The 16,443-nt window shown below is 40.5% G+C and overlaps 2 protein-coding genes and 1 long non-coding RNA gene across 4 annotated transcripts in view; 2 read left to right on the top strand and 1 right to left on the bottom strand.

Annotated features, from left to right (window-relative positions):
- Positions 1–3,161, top strand: part of atrn (attractin) — a 118,503-nt gene extending 115,342 nt beyond the window's left edge. For both annotated transcript variants that reach the window (XM_063908467.1, XM_063908466.1), the window contains exon 29: positions 1–3,161. This exon is cut by the window's left edge and continues 2,264 nt beyond it. The gene's annotated coding sequence lies outside the window, so the exon portion shown is untranslated.
- Positions 3,162–8,280: 5,119 nt separating this feature from the next.
- LOC134881139 (uncharacterized) lies at positions 8,281–15,905 on the top strand. The gene is made up of 3 exons (XR_010168006.1): positions 8,281–9,245; positions 11,316–11,493; positions 14,573–15,905. It is a non-coding gene; the product is annotated as an uncharacterized LOC134881139 (long non-coding RNA).
- The window catches only part of gfra4a (GDNF family receptor alpha 4a), a 113,343-nt gene continuing 111,289 nt past the window's right edge, over positions 14,390–16,443 (bottom strand). Inside the window, exon 8 of the mRNA XM_063909118.1 lies at positions 14,390–14,760. Coding sequence (XP_063765188.1) covers positions 14,614–14,760 — 147 coding nt within the window. The 3' untranslated portion in view covers positions 14,390–14,613. The remainder of the gene's footprint in view (positions 14,761–16,443) is intronic.

Below are 16,443 nucleotides of genomic sequence, written 5' to 3'. Positions count from 1 at the left end.
TAAAGAATAGTGATGTATTTAGTTCCCGGCTCGCACATGTGTTCAGCATACTAGAACTGCTCGGCGCCTGCTTAAAGGGCACACTTTTAGCACTGGGAAAAGGTCAGAGCAGGAAGCATGAACAAAGTTGACACTCTGTAATTATAGAGAGCTGGATGTGCTCACAGCTCCTCTCAGCGACCCTAGCCAGTGTTTAGGAGCCAAGTCTGTTCACACCGGAGGCAAAGCACTTCACTTTTACTCTTCATTATCAATCAGGGGGTTTCCTGCTCTTATCTCCACTGAAGAAACCTCTTTCAGCCATCATGCCATCAGTCATCGGCTGAAAGTGAGAGAATCGGATGTGCAGTTTGTCCTTATGGTCACAAATTGCAAGACAGAAAGCTTCGTTAAATAGACATATTAGATCAGTCAGGAACAGCTGTCTTCCTCTCTCTGCTACCTCTCAAATTTGCAGCTTTTTTTTTTGTCTAGACAACCAATGTGTTTGGCAGGTAACCAACTATAGTTTGGAGGTGCTATTTAATTCCAAAAATCTTCTTGTGAGGGAACATTTTAGCATGGCTCTGTGACTCGGAAACAATTCACTGCAGCCTGTTCAGAACTGGGTGCCACATTCATCATACAATTTGTGATTCAGTTATTCTTGTTTTTTCCTCTTTGTAATTTTACCTTGCTTGGCAAATAAGCAGGCCTTTATTCATGGGGATGCCCAGTTCAAGAAAACAATCAAGTGGGTCTCCAAGCAGTTTTAAAACAAAAGCAAAAATGAATTTAGGGTAAAAATGTGACTCATTGTCAAATGTTCTCCTGACACTCACGCCTGAGGTGTACATTTGCTACGTCTCTGATCACTCTTACTTTAACAGGAGCAGCTCTGAGACCAGCCGACATCTCATCTGAATTAGATTTCTGTAGGAATATATATTTAATACACTAATGTTCTCTTTTCACCCGCAACTGCGACACTGCTCTCATCTCCTGTTGCAACTTTGATTTAGTTTCACACACGCTGAGATCTCATTTAGCAAAGAAACTCTTGGGTCTGTTTTACAGCCGATTCAGATGTGCTGTGATAATAATTTCACAAAGAATGAAGATTGTGTTGGGTGTTTATCTTACCTAGATGAATGTATATGGACATATGTGTGCAACCATGGGAAATCAGTAAGCAGGAACTCGCTCGGTGCGCTTTGTCAGCCCCTGGAGACGGAGAGGTCAAAGTTCAGAGCGTGTTAGAGCTCGTTTGTCTTGTTAAAGATGTCAGAAAAGAAGATGTGAGGTCACACACCGTGACCTTTCCCTTCATGCTGATTCAGACAAATAGACTGAGTTTCAAAGTATCTACAAATTCATGTTTGAGAATATTTCCAGACTTCTTTGCAGAGTTAAAGAATAAAAACAAACTCTATTGTGTATAAATACTGTTTGACTCAGGTCTGTTGTCAGCAGCCCCACACTGAGTTCTTTGACACGTCTGCAAAGTCTCACAGCATCCAAAATGAGTAAGAATATTAAAAAAGTTGCAGTTTCAACAGTAATTTAAGACTTCTGACCCCTGGTCCTCCCACACAGGCCTTTTTCGTTTATTTTGGGCTGATTGGACGTCTTTTCAGGTGTGTGGGCGTCTGCTTGATGGACAGCTCCCTCACTGTGGGTTCAGTTTTGTTGCACCTGCTCAGGCGGGCAGAATGAGATCTCTATGCTAGAGCTGCACAATACGACCTGATTTTGTCACATTTACCTTGATAATGATTAATATATTTCCCCTCCCCTGCAAAACCCTCTCAGCCTGCGTTTTCGTCCCGGTGACGGAACAGAAATCAAGCTCTTCATATTTGCGTTGCTTCTCACTACATCTTTGTGGTTTGTTTGGTTTATTTAACTGTTTACTTATCATGCATTGTATGTTTCCTTTAGGTCTCATTTCCTTCCTCGTAAAGCCATTTTGCTATATCGCTAGTGTCTTTCCCTGGTTTAGAGGCTGCATGAGAGTAATCGCCCAGCCCCGTCTCCAACACATGATCAATGGCTTTTAATTTGCTATGTTGCGGTCTGGAAAAACACGTGGGCAGTATGGCTTTGAATGATCATAGTTCAGCTCTGTTGACATCATCAGAAAAATGGACGGAATTCCTGTGTGGGTGTCGCCGGTGTTTTCAATTCCACGTTTTTTTCTAAAAATGCATTATTTTCTCTTCAACTGCAGCTGCAAAATAGAGGCCTTTGATTCTGATATTCCATAGAAGTGATTTAAAACCTAAGAGCACAATACACACCTTTTGATGGGCTCAATTAGGTTACATTTTCCTTCATTCGGTTTAACGCCCTGTTGGTGTACATGCACTTGATGTTGCGTTACACAGATTTCCTGGGTCCGAAAGTTCCGATTTTCCCGATGATTACTTATCCATTTGGAGCGGCGCAACTGTGAAGCTCTGCTCTAAATATCTGAGAGGGAGTTAAGGTTTGTGAAGAAAAAGGAGCCGTCTGCCTTCGAGCCAAGGTCCCCGGAAATATTCCTCAAATTTGTTTTTCGATTTGTTCCCCGCTCTCCAAGCCTCAAACTTTATCGGGTGGCTTTACAGTGGCCTTATTTCAGCTTATTAATCTGTGTATCAACTGATAGATGTACAGCAAATACATATTTATAAAGTGTGATTACTTCCTGGAAACCTTCCTAATATTTACAATACAAGTAGAGTTCTCTCCCCAAACACTGGCAGCATTTATATGTATTTTAAATGCTTGAATACACAGGTTAAAGCATCGCAATAAGGTCATTGTAAAAAGTGGCATTACCCTGTCCTTCTTTCTGTCTCTTTGTATAGCGGCATTATATATATACTGAGGAAGTAGTTTGTTAATATGTATAATTTAGCTGGTTTTTTTGTAAATAATGAGAAAGTATTGTGAATGAAATTTGTTGAATGGTTTTAAGAAAATCATCTACGGCAAACCTCTCCGGGCTTTTATAAATGTGACTGCAGTACATAGCATATTTTGTATGTCAGACAGCAGTGTAAAGATGAACAAGCATTACTAGGAGCTGATTAAACTACATGTACAACTTGAGGATAATAGCATACTGAACTTGTAATTACTGATGTACATAAAAGAATGACAGAACATTTTTGTCTATTATTAAATGTGAAAATCCACCCATCGCTGTTTGTCTCGATGACTACGTTGAACCCAAGTTAAAACATCTCTTGTGCGTCTTTGGATTTTCCTGCGTCGCACGAGGAGACGGTGCCTCAAACTGTGCACCCTTTTCTGGTTTGATGACTTTAAAGTAAGTACAGTAGCATTTGAAAGCTTTTCCTTCATGGTGTCACGACAAAAACCTCCCGGAGGCGGCTATGTTCACATCATGATGCGTACCATTGGATGGAGTTCAGGGAGTCTTAAAAATCCACCGCATAAATCCACTGAGGAGCGTAATGATCCTCATAAAATTTCATAGCAATCTGTTTCAATAAAAAGTTTTTATTTGGCTTGAGTTTGGCTGCAAATGAAAATGTAATGGGGTGTCCAAAAAGGATCCGATTTGTAATGTGGTCTGGTTTGTTACTAAACACATTAACACCAACTTACTCAATCCTCTGGGGACCCTGAATACTTACAGCCAATTGTAAACCAATTCTTGGACCATTGTTGTTATTTTTAAGGTCTGAGGAATGGATTACCATAAAATGTTTTACCTACATGCATGGTCCACAGGATGTATCTTAATCCCCTCGATGATCCCTTGGTCTAAGGTCACCTTGAAAAACAACATTTTTGGTTTACAGAAAATTATTTTTCATGGTAGAAACAGTAAAAAAATACACATACGTTCACCATTCATCCTCTGTCCAGCAGTGGCTCAGTCAGTAGGGCTTGGACTGGGTGGACTGCTACTTGGAGTGGTCCCAGTTCACCTCCTAGGCCCTGCTGTGGTGCCCTTGAGCAAGGCACCGGACACCTCCAATCCCCCCTCCCCATTGCTCCCCGGGCGCTGCACGATAGCTGCCCACTGCTCCTAGTACTAGGATGGGTTAAATGCAGAGGACCAATTTCACTGTGTGTGCTCTGCTGTGTGCATGTATGTGACTAATAAAGAGGGTTTCATCCTCCGATTCTATCTATCTATTCTATCTGGGGAACATGGGGAAAAGATCAGGGCACAATAATCTGAGTTCAATCATTTGAGGCTCATAAACTTAGATATATCCACAGCAAATTCAGATTTCAATAAGGGATTGGGTTCATGGACCCGTCTCCATATGTTGGGAGGCTTCTAAAAGCAATAGGGTTCAACCTCCAAGGACCATGACTTTGAGGGACATTAAACTTTGCTAAGTCAAATAAAAATGTTTGCGATACTACAGGAAAATCCGTCTTTAAATAACTAAACCAGGTTAATCTGCTCAGTGGGAGTCCTGATGTCTCACTCTGGATCAAAAGGGAAGTTTTTCCTCGTGTTATTGCCACATTGTGACACACCGGCACACTCGTCTACAGCTCGCAGAACGATGAAACAAATGTTGAGAGTTATTATTTGTAAATACACTTTTCCCCAGGCCTGTTTTCAAATAATCGCTGCTATTTTTAATGCTGCTGTTGATGTTTCTGAACCCTCGAGCTAAGCGGCGGCGGGAGAGGCTGATTGTCGGCGAGCTGCTGTGTGCTCACAAGCAATTATTCATCACCAGTCATCCTGCATCTTTCTTCCTCTCCCTTTAATCTCAATGTCCCCCACCTTTCCCTTTCTCACCCCATGTCTCTTTTTGTTTCTCTCTCCCACTCTCTTCTCCTCCTTTCACTCCTGATCTTCTTCTTTTGCCTCTTAGCTCTCGTTTCATCTCCTCTCTTCTTCCTCGCAGTTTGTCTGACATCCTTTCTACTTCCTTCCTTACCTTTTTTCTCCTGGCTCCTACTATTTCATCTCCACATCTCCCACTCACCCCATCATTCAATTTCATTTTTTTTCCATCGCCTTCATCTCTTTCTCACATCTCCCTTTATTTATCTGATTCATGTCTCTTGTGCCTTTTCATTCTTCTCTGTTTCCTTTTCCACCTCTCCTTCCCTACGTTTTTCCTCCCTCATTCCTTAAGATGTCTCCTTCTCTTCCATTACCTCCATCCCTAACCCCATTGCTCCCTCTCTCCGCCATCACTCTTTCTCCCTTTCTCAGCACCGGCGAAGTCTGAGGCCTGAGGCGTAATGTTTTTGGGTTGTCCTATTAATCGTGAATGCAATATTTTAGGAAAGCCTGGACTACATTTCTTCATATTTGACACAAACAACCACCGCTCAGGAGTGAACTGATTAGACTTGGGGGTTCAAAGGTCAAGTTCACTGTGACCGTAGCTCGATAATGAATATGCTTATTAAGATCATTTCACACAAATTGACTGGTTGATGGAGGCGGTTTAGTTATTCATCTGTCCATCTTTACCACTCACATCATCTGTCCTTAACTCTGGCCTCTTTCCTTTCTTCTTTCCATCCCAAACTGGCTTCATTGTTTCTTCTCGTGCCCTGTCCTATTTCTCCTATCATCATCCTCACCCAGTGTTTATTTCTCGCCTCTTTTCCCCTTCCCTTTGCTGGCCTCTTTCTCCTCTAGGTGTTCTCCTATCTCTATCTACCACCTTTCCTAGTGCCTCTCCTCTTTCTTTCAGTCCTTTATCCCCTCCCTTGTCCTCCCTGTCTTTTTCTCTGTTTTAATCCCGTCCCCTGTTATAACACTTCCTTAGCTGACACTGTCTTCTACCGCTACACCCCTCCAGCTTTCCTCCTTCTTATTCTCTCACCTGCTGTCTCTTTTCATTACTGCTCTCTGCAGCTACTCTCTTCTTCTGTCTTCTCCCAGCTCTTTCAGTCCTCCCTGATCCCCATTTCTTCTTTTCACACTCCTCCTTCAACTTCTCTTCTACTTTCTGTCTCCCACCTTTCCTGTCACCTTCTTCTTCTCTTTTCCTCCGCACTAGCTTGTCCGACCCTGTTTTGTTTTTTTTTCATCCCTCCCCGCCTCAGGAACTCCTGTACGGTGTAAACAGATGATTAGGTACTGCCCTTTGATTTCAAGTCTTTGACTAAATCCATCCTGATCATTTTGACAGACTCGGCACTGCTGCTCAGAAGCAGTTGACTGATAATGAGGCTCTTATTTTTTTCCCTCCTTCACATTATGTTGATGCTGTTTACATTACAAAACTACCCCCCCACCCCGCCCCCTCAAGTTTAATTTCAGGTAGGCTGAGATTGTTTGCAGACTTTACATCCGTCTACACATTTTCACTTCATCTTGTCTTTATTGCTTTCACCAATCTAATCTAATTTTCTCTCCTCAGCTCTGATTCAACCGGGTTTTCAGCAAAGCTGTCATGGGCAATAATGTCTATAAAAAATCTCCCCCGTCGTATTTCAAATTTGCTGAACAAAGGTTACACTGTGAAATGTAATTCTCAAAAATGCTGCATTTGTGTTTCCTTGTTGCAGATGTTTGTTTTTGTCTCTCTCTCATGTCTGGCTGACAGCATTAGACACATTATCACAATTAGTCAACATTTCTCAGAGGAGTTGTTTCCCATCCATCCACCCCCGCCTCATCCTATACACTGAGCTGTTATATTCTGACTTATGATGATGTTTCCCTCCTCACTACTTGTGCGTTGAAGGGTTTCACTCAAAATCAATATGCAGTGAATCCATACTGTGGAGAGATGCTTCTTTGCAGGTCCTCTAAGATGTTTCTAACAGCACAAAAAGGCTGTAGTATTACAGTGATTACAAGTTGCAATGCTTCATTTGATGTAGGATAAAACTTGCTCATTTAGGCTTCAAAGTTTAGAACAAAAGTGAATTCTTCGGAAATACCAGTTGAGGCATCGATCTCACTTCAAGGCCCATTTGTGTAGTATTTGCCAGTTGGACTGGATTTAACTGGAAAAAACTCCCCTCCACACGATGTGTCCAGCCGTCCCTCTTATAAAGGGCATGAAACTGTATCAGTGAAAGAATAAAGGACCATATTAGTAGCCACTTGTGGAAAAAGTTATGTACTTAAGTAAGCTAAAATTAGAAATACTTTGTTCTTTTAAATAATACATTACAAGTTGTGTTCTCAATTATAAATGTTCATACATTCACGTGTTTTTACATGTAAAAAAAGTGTTATTATAAATTATTATATATGTTGTAGGCTATATATAGTTTTATAATTAAAATGTAGAGCAGTAAAATGTCTGTATTTTCCTCTAACAATTACTGGAATAGAAGTTAAAATATCATTAAATGGAATTACTCTCTTGAGTACTCTGTTACATTACATGACTGCAAGAAGGCCATCCGGGCTGCAGAGGCATAAAGAAGAACCTTGACAAGAAAATCATGTAAGTATCCGTAAACAACAAATACATGATTGTTTACGTGTTCACGTTTAGTTATTTCTTAAGCACTGAGCCACTGCTGCAGAGAAGCACTTAGTGACGATAGAGAAATCCTGCACCACCTTTAATTTGAAAAATACTGTTTCCGGAAATAATTGTGATTCTCTTTGTAACTGTACAGCTGCCTGACATCATTATATAGTCCTTAATAGTTGCATACGAGGAAAAACTACCACAGGTAAGTTCGTATGTTCAACAGGTGTTTGTCTGTGAAGTTTCCGGAAGCAGTATGCGACGCTGGATTTTCAAAGTAAGAGCTCTGTTGTGTGTTGTTCTGCGGGAATTCAGCATAAAACATCCTGATGCTTCGACAGACTGAAAGTAAAAGCACGTTGGCTGTGTATGTTTAATCAACTCAATTAACAGGATTTATTTGATCCGTATGAAACAAAGTTGGCTTTGCGATATTGATGTTTTTATGACTCACTTATTTGATAGAAACCTAATTTGAACCAAAACACAAACTTATATTTAGTCAAATAAGGAACAAAGCGACACCTGTTGTTATTTATTATTATTGGTCGAAAGTCTTGAAATATGGTAAAACTTTGACTTTCCGGTTCATTTTGTGTTTCATATCATTGTATCATCACATGCTGAAACATACATTCACTAAAATAAAAATAGCATATATGTATATGTTCAAAGGCGAATGATATTATGATGTTTCTATGGTAATATTTAAGTATAGTTATATATATATAGTTATAATATTCTGTAGATGCATTCATGTGGTTACTTTGATAAACCACTTGAGCTTAGAACAGTTTGTGCAACTACTCCCCCTCATGAATCAGAAAAATGATATTTAAAAACATGCATGATAATGAATCCTTTAATAAAGCACAAACGCATTTGAGACTTAAACCCTGGAAGACATTAATTAGTAAGAACCAGCCTCCCATTCCCCACCCGTGCTAAAGAGTCTTAAACGGCTTTTTATTAATAAGATCATCGTCCAGTAATAAGTGCATTATTCAACACCAATAAAACTGTAATTCTGACCCTCCTTTTGGTTTATTATTGGCATTTAATTAAAAAGCCTAACCTAATCTTCTACTTTATTGTTGCAGAAGTAAAAGTTCACCCCAGACTGCAGTTTGTAAAACACGTTATGAGTATTGTATTCCTCGTTAGTGCTCAGAGAAAATAGCGACTCAATAATAACTAAGTCAGCTTCAGGGTGGCTGACTCAGAAACCTGCCCTAAAGGAACCACTCATCAAATCTACTTGGTTGGTTTACTTCAAAAGTACTTTAAATTTATACTTGTGTGCAGTACTTGGGGAAATGTCCTTCATTCATTCCATCACTTGGCTCGAGGTGTTACCAGTAATGCTTTTCAGCTTTCCTGTGTTATGTAGGGGAAGTTTCTCACTTCACTGCAGCTCCAAACTTCTTCCACCTTTCTGACATTTTGCAACGGAAGTTTATTTTTTCTGTCTCACCCATCTCACTTACCTTTTTCCTTCTCTACTGTAAATGCTAAAATGATAGTGACAGCTGCTTCCACTTGTGTGCTAGAGCGGCACCTGTTTAATGAGACATATGCCAAGTATTTCATTGCTTTTTTAGCATTTCTACCTAAAAATATATAGTGTAGTTACGGTGAGACTGAACATTCATTAAGTGTTTTGTTTTTTTAAACTGATCCCTTGTTTTTCCTTTTCTCTACAGCCAGCTCTTCCTCTCTGGGCTTCACTGAAGATGTCAGCGGTTCTTTTTCCCGTGCTTCACTCAACATATCTTTTGGAGGACAAGAAGAAAAATGAAGGTTAAAACCATGTCATATTTTGATAATGAGGTGAGATAAATACCCTCCCCCCCCTTTTACAATGCACAGATGTATAAAACAGATTGTGTTGTCTTGAGGCCACTAGCAAACTGGTCACTGCCGTCAAGGTTTTGTTTGTTTGGTATGATATATTGAACTTTATTAATGTAGTAAAAGGTAGAGGAGGCCCTAAAGGACTCTGCAGAACCACTAATATTCGTACTGCTGATCTGCAGGGCTCATATATGGCTGAAATATTAGTGAGAATCTTTGTATGTATACTTTAATTTGTTGTTGAGTAAAGAAAACGTTTGCATTTCTTGACCTCAGATACTTCTCTAGTTGGATTTGGTTTGCCCATATCTGTTAAAATAGTATTAATGAATACATTAATGTTGCATAATCAACCATTATCTCAAATATAGACCTGTTTCACACACATTACTGACCTGATGACAGCATAGAAAAGAGTTATTTATTCATAACATTTAAATATAAATGTTGCTTGGAGTGAGACTGTTCAAAGATGCTGCTGGTTGTTCTTAAAGTACTTTTTCATTTAGTTTAGTTTATATGTGTCTGATAAAAAATACTATAAAGTACCATTTTTCTTCTTTGGTATATTGTTCATTTGGTGTCGCGTCTGCCCTGATTTTTTTGGGATGGTTTAAATATTGGAGGGTATAATTGGGGGATCTAAAAATGCCACAGGCCAATTAAGAATCCCTGTTATAGATATATAAAAGTTCCACATGTCACACTGTACCCTGCTTCCTGTCGCTGGTCAGGGTTTTGGCCGTTTATCATCCTGCAGCAGCGGGCGGGGACCCAGCAGATACAGTATGTGGGACAGCAGGAATCTGTCCCACTTAGCTGTTGACCCAAAACATGGAGACTGGAGACATCCATTACAGCCGCCATATGTAACGCACAGCTGGCACACAGGCAGCATGAGCGCCTGAGCAAACAGCAATGTGGGGGAGATGATTATGCAGTGGTTTCTTTTTAAACTGCACTTTCAGGTACTTTACGGTCCCACAGTGGTGGACAGAAACGTGTTATGTTTATCTTATACATTTGAGATATTAGGACTTGAGTATTTCTCTTTCTGTTCATACTTCAGATACGTTTCAGAGACTGTACGTTTTACTTACAACATTAATCATACAGTTTTAGTTTCTTTATACATTCAGAACTTTAAAGTTATTATGACTCACTTTTTACTGTTCGTACTAATGGTGTTTTTTTCTAAAACATTTTCCACTAAAATGAGAAGTTTTGCTGCATTTCCTTTGAGATATTTGGATATATTTGAAATAATTGGGTTTTTTTCTGCATTCTCGGATCATACTTCAGTGCTTTTTCTTGAGTATCATTCTCATTGCAGTACTTTTAGAGTCTAGCATTTGTATCTGATCTGAATGTTATTTTTCACCTTGCTTTTAACACATATTTTTGGCATGACTCACTACAACAAACAAGTAATTGTGGTTTGTAGGCTATACAGCACTTTATTGTACTCCTCTTCGAGCTATTTTCCAGCAACTAGGTCGACCTCAGCTGCCTCACTGTTTACCCTCGTACCGTAGCCTCGGGGTATACAGTAGGCTGAAAGAAACACACCCTTGGTCCGAGTTTGTTGACACCAGGGGTCTCATTTATTAAAGTTTCTGATGCTCAAAGTTGTGCTTCATAAAGTTGTCAGAATCAGCCTCTCAGTGATTTTTACGCTGACATATCAAAAGCAAAACTTTGGATATAATCCCTTTTGTTATTAGCCAAAGTTTCAATGTTATAGACATCATATATATGGTATACACTGTGTAGTATATACACTATACTATAACATCTTTACAAATCACGCCCGCTGTGTGTCGTGGATATTTGACTCATTGCCAGGGGCGCTGCCAGTGGGGGGAAAAGGGCATGTTTCTCTGAAGTACAGAGAGGTGATGCCGAGTGTGATAAACCTGGATGGGGTCAAGAGGCGGATAATCTCAGGGGACCAGAGATTGAAAGAGAGGTGAAAAAGTGTGTCCCCTCTGCGCTAGAGAACTGGTCAAAATTCACCTCCATTTACAATGTCTTCTTTATCTGCAGGAAGTGACACGCGTCATCAGGGGTTGAGGTGGTGCAGAGGAGCAGGTTGGTCAGTCACCTCACGGCGCCAGAGGACAGGACGCCACGCCGGCAGACTGATAAATCAAACCGAGGCGAAGCGACAGAGCTCTGCTGGTGTCACACCATGATAAGAGACAGAGGCCTTGTGAAACCACAGGTATCACTCACACACGCTTATCGACCGCAAACCAAAGGACGGCAGTTATGGAGATTTGTGTGTGTGTGTTTGTTTATGTGGTCAGGTTCTGAGATATCTGCCTTTTTTATTTTATGCTGCCACCTGCAGTAGGGTCTACTTCTTTGGTTTAGAATAATTAGAAGTAAAGAAAAGGAGTCTTTCCTGACACATGTCACACATTGATTCCTCACTTGAGGGCGCATTTAACAGTGTTCACCAGAGACAGGTTAGAAGTTATTTAGTGTACTATGGGACCAATAAGAACCTTAATATCACTACAGGAATATTTATCTTGTGGCTAGATTTACTGTAAATTGAACAGGGTTCGGACGATTTCTTTAAAAGTCTTCAAAGGCATTTAATTGGTATTAAAATGTATGAAATCCATCTTTAAAAAATACAATTTAATCATAATTATTAGGGGTGGGAATCACCACGGTCCCCACGATACGATAGTATTGCAATTCTACGATATGCTAAGTAGTGCGATACGATATATTGCGATATGGCGCATTTCTGATTTCTTTCTCGCAGACTCCGTCTTTGTTTTGACTAACTTCCTGCCAATCCCACTGACGTTACCCACGGCCATGACCATCTAGTGGATTGAAAAAGCAACTGTTACCAAAAACTGTCATTTGGATTTGCAATAAGAATAGTTATAATAAAATATCGATACTTGGGGTCCATGTGTCGATACAACATGCAACGCAGTCAGTATCAGTATCGTGATACTAGGCTGTATCGATTAAATACATCTCCAAATAAATCACAGCAGATTATCCACTGTTTATCCTGGTTTGGTATTTCCCCCTCAGCTACAGGGCACTTTTAAGTGTCTTTTAAACCGTTTCTTTTGTTTACCAGCATCAAATTCCCTGCCTGTTATTCACTTCCAACACTCTCATTAGTGTCTCTCCCTCTGATAAAACTACATGCCTAACACCAAGTTAGCCAGCAGCTGGTGAACACAATGGAGCATTTAGCAGATATTTCCCTTAAGAGTTAGTGGAGAGTAAAACAGGACAGGAGAGTGACCACTTCTTAAAGTCATTGAACAACTTTAAGTGGATAATGTGTCAGTTATGTGTTTCAAACTGGCTAGAAAAGGTTGTTGATTGCAGATTTATTCACATGTATTCTATTGTTGAGACTAGGAAAACCTGTTGAGATTAGATGCAGTTAAATAAACAAGTGAAAACTCTTTAGTGAACTGAGCAGATGCATCAGAGTTTGGAATTAAAAGTAACATCACTAGAAGGTCTTTATTTTTATTTTGATGGCAGCAGCAAAATCAGAGAGCAATATCTCAAAACCTGGGCAAATCAAACCCGAAATATCACCACGACTTAATACTTCTGAGGGTGAGAGAAGAAGGTATTTGTGATCTGACCAAACTGCCCCTTTATTTCAAAACAACATGGACATCAGTGAGGATGAGTTAACAGTTTTCCTGTAGAACTTGGCAGGCAAAATCCCAAAAGTGTTGTGCTGTTATGACAATATCATGAGCTTATTTTGTGAGTTTTTTTAGATCCAACTTGAAGTAGAATGTGTCTTTTCATCAGGTCTGCTTGTAGCTCGGAGGAACTCGTTTCTGTCTGGGTCTTAAAACCGGCATACGTGTGTGTGTTTTTAATAATGCAGTGAAACAAATGGCTGTTTCTTCAGATAACTCAATTCAATGGCAGTATCCAAGATGACACAATCCTTGTTAAGAGCGTAAACCAATCCCGGTCTCTCGGTCTCCACACTGTCCGCTCCACAGAGCGGAGATGTGCTTTAACAGTACGTATTGTAAATGCTCCGGCGTCCCACGTTGAGCTGAAAGTCCCGGCAAGTAGCGGGACAATGCGGGTCACCGCTCGCATCTCACAAGTCTATCAAAAGACAGATGCATCCGTTCATGCATCACCGATCCACAGCAGCTGTTTTCCCACCAGCCCCTCTCGCAACGCCAAAGCCTGATTGGTCACAAACCTGTTGATAGATATCTGTTTTCTCTGCGGCAAAGTCCACGTACAGTTAAAAAATATAAACTCGTTTCCATTTCTTGTTGCAACACCAAAACCACATTTTTATCTTTTTACAGTTCTTGAGAGAAAACAACCCCAAATGTTTGTCAGGCCGTCACACTTAAAGCTGAATGTATGAAGAGTCCCCGTCCAAAGTGAGGCACCACGATATGCGAAAGTGACATCTACTCATACAAAATGATTCCTAGCTTTAAATAAAACATTACCATACAAGTTAAAGGCTAATATGTAATGTAGGTCCTTGTTTGACAAACACAGACTTTGGGAGATGATCGTTATCTTATTTTACGTGTTAAAAGTATCTGTCTTTATATATATATATACTCTTTATTTGGAGATAAACTCTTCATCCTGAAACTGAAAACACAACAGTCAAAGCATTTCTTTGTGATTTGTCTCGGTTATAACTATACATATACTTTGTGCTTCCATCCAACAATCTGGGTAACAAAATGTCTAAAATAAAAAGGTGACTATTAAAATAAAGGGCAAAGCAGAGCGCTGCATGTGGACGAACACACACACTCACCTTAAAATCTCGTGTCACACTTCATCACAGTTCATCTGAGACAAAAGTCTAAACATTTAATTTTTTTCTTTTACATCAAGGAATGTTCAGGGACCAAAAAAAGTTTTAGTTTTTTTTTTTTTCATATTTTCTGTTTTCCAGCACTTCAGTGTCTCTTCACTGTACACCCCCTGGACCCCCGGGCCCTCCTCACTGATATTTAGTATGAGTCTGCATGTGTGTGGTACAGTTTGTTTTTGGGCAGGCATGAAGCAGGAAATGAGGCGTGTACCTCCTGGTCCCCCCCCCACCCCCCCTTTTTTTTCTCGGTTGTCTTCTGAGGGACTGCACAACACATCTGCTGAGTCATGATTCACAAAAAGAGATTAAGTGTGATTTTGAGTGAGGGGAAGCAGGGCGGGACAGTCGACCCTCCCCCCCACCTTCATCGTTTGACACATAGAAATGGCTCTTTCTCTCTAACACACACCACCCTCTCCCCCTCCCTCCCCAGGTCTGGAGTTTTGTCCGTGGAGGCCAGGTGAGCGAGGCCTCCTATTGGTCGGAGAGGAGCAGCATGAGCAGCCAGCCGAGGCCCAGCAGCAGAGAGAGGCGGACGGGCTCGGCTCCATGGTCCAACAGGCCCGGGGAGGGGAGAGTGGAGTCCCCCTCGTCGCCCCACAATCTGTCGTTCTCGTTAACCTGGGAGAAAACAAACATGATGCGTCATCATTCATTTGGGTAAAATAAATAAAAGTGATTTGCCTCCCGATTCAGCACCAGGAAACATCCTCTCATCACAAGCAGCGGGGGAACTACTCCCAGAGGACAGGTTTTATGAGCAGACATGTGGGTATAACGGCTGTATTTCACGTCTCCACAGTGGAAGAAAGGCGATGGTGAGGACTTTGCAATTTTACAGCAGGAGATGCATTGCAAACATGTACAGAAAAAAGTCTTCAATCAGTCCCAGCATCTCTGGATTCCTCCTTTCTCTCCATCCTTTGCACTAGAACATCTGAATCCCATCAGACGCTGCTGTACTGTTCCTACTTATTCATTTCAATGCACCTGTTTATGACTTATCAATTCTATTACCATGTTTTGTTGGATGTACAGTCCTTCATTGAGGAAACATTCATATACTTTGGACTTTTATTCTTTTTGACTTTCAAAAAGACACACCATCCTACGATATGTTTGACTGTTCTATGACTTTTTCAACATATTATTCTGACTTTTGAAACATTTAATATACCGTACAAATATAATGTTAAAAATGACGGATAAATAAGATAATTAGAATGTGAAGTGTAAACCTAAAGTCCGTCAGTATCAGTGAAGCTTGCCTTTCCTTTTTATTTTGCTTCTGTTGATTTATCATACAGCCATTTAAATGTGAAAGGATGTTGGTTAAAGGAATGATGAGCCCCCAGGGCAGCTGTCCAGAGATCATTCAGTGGTAAAGTGAACTCTGACTGGTGTCTACTCAGTGACACCTCGCTTGATCCGGAGCCGACACACGACTATCAGGTGGGGAAACGTCCGTGTTCTTCCCCGCTTTATCCTCTGTAGCATATTATTACGTCTAATGCAATCAGAGGAGGATCAACAATACTGCGTGGGACGAGTAGTTCAAAGCACCTGAGGCGAGAATATGTAATTTTGGTTTTTGGCTCTTTTTTCTTCAGCTTTCCCTCTGGAAATAAGTAAATGGCCTAGTTACACATTTAGCCAGTGGAGTTTATTAATATCTGTTGGCGGACTGTCAATTATGTTATCTGCAGCCTCTTTTGGAGGGAAGGGATCACATTAGCAGCCAAATGCATTGAGTTTATGTCCTTAGCCTGGAGTAAATTATATTATATATAAATGTCTCCTAATTATTACAATATGAAACTCAGTGTGTATGCTTTATGCAATCAAGCTGTCCAAATAAACTTATGTGAAACAGAGTTTAATCGTTGTTTACTGTATTACTTCATCGTCGATAAAGCAGTTTCGAGACAGTTTTAGTGTTTATTCTGTATTTCCCTCTTCAGTAAAGTCTAGCCGATGTGATTGAACCATCAATAGCACGGGCTTATATAACGCGTTTGTTTACATCCCGTTTCTCATCTTGTTTAAATCGTCTTTTAGTCTCATTATTTAGTTTGCTTTATGCTCTGCTTCTCGCTGAACTCTCAAACTGCTGCAGAGATGTAACGACCGCACCGGGATCAATAAAGTTACATCCAATCTTCAAAGCTTCCTTCTTCTGAAATCCTCTGCATGATAAACACTCTATAGGTGAGCCTATGGCGAGCAGTGGAGCCGGACCGACGGATTGAGTCTATCAGAGAGGACAGGATGAACTGTGAGTCAGCACATATAGAAATAGAAACA

The sequence above is a fragment of the Eleginops maclovinus genome, chromosome 19 (assembly GCF_036324505.1).
Source record: "Eleginops maclovinus isolate JMC-PN-2008 ecotype Puerto Natales chromosome 19, JC_Emac_rtc_rv5, whole genome shotgun sequence".
In the NCBI taxonomy this organism is placed as follows: Eukaryota; Metazoa; Chordata; class Actinopteri; order Perciformes; family Eleginopidae; genus Eleginops; species Eleginops maclovinus.
The sequence above is the reverse complement of the archived record's forward strand: the minus strand, read 5'-3'. Positions and strand labels throughout refer to the sequence as shown.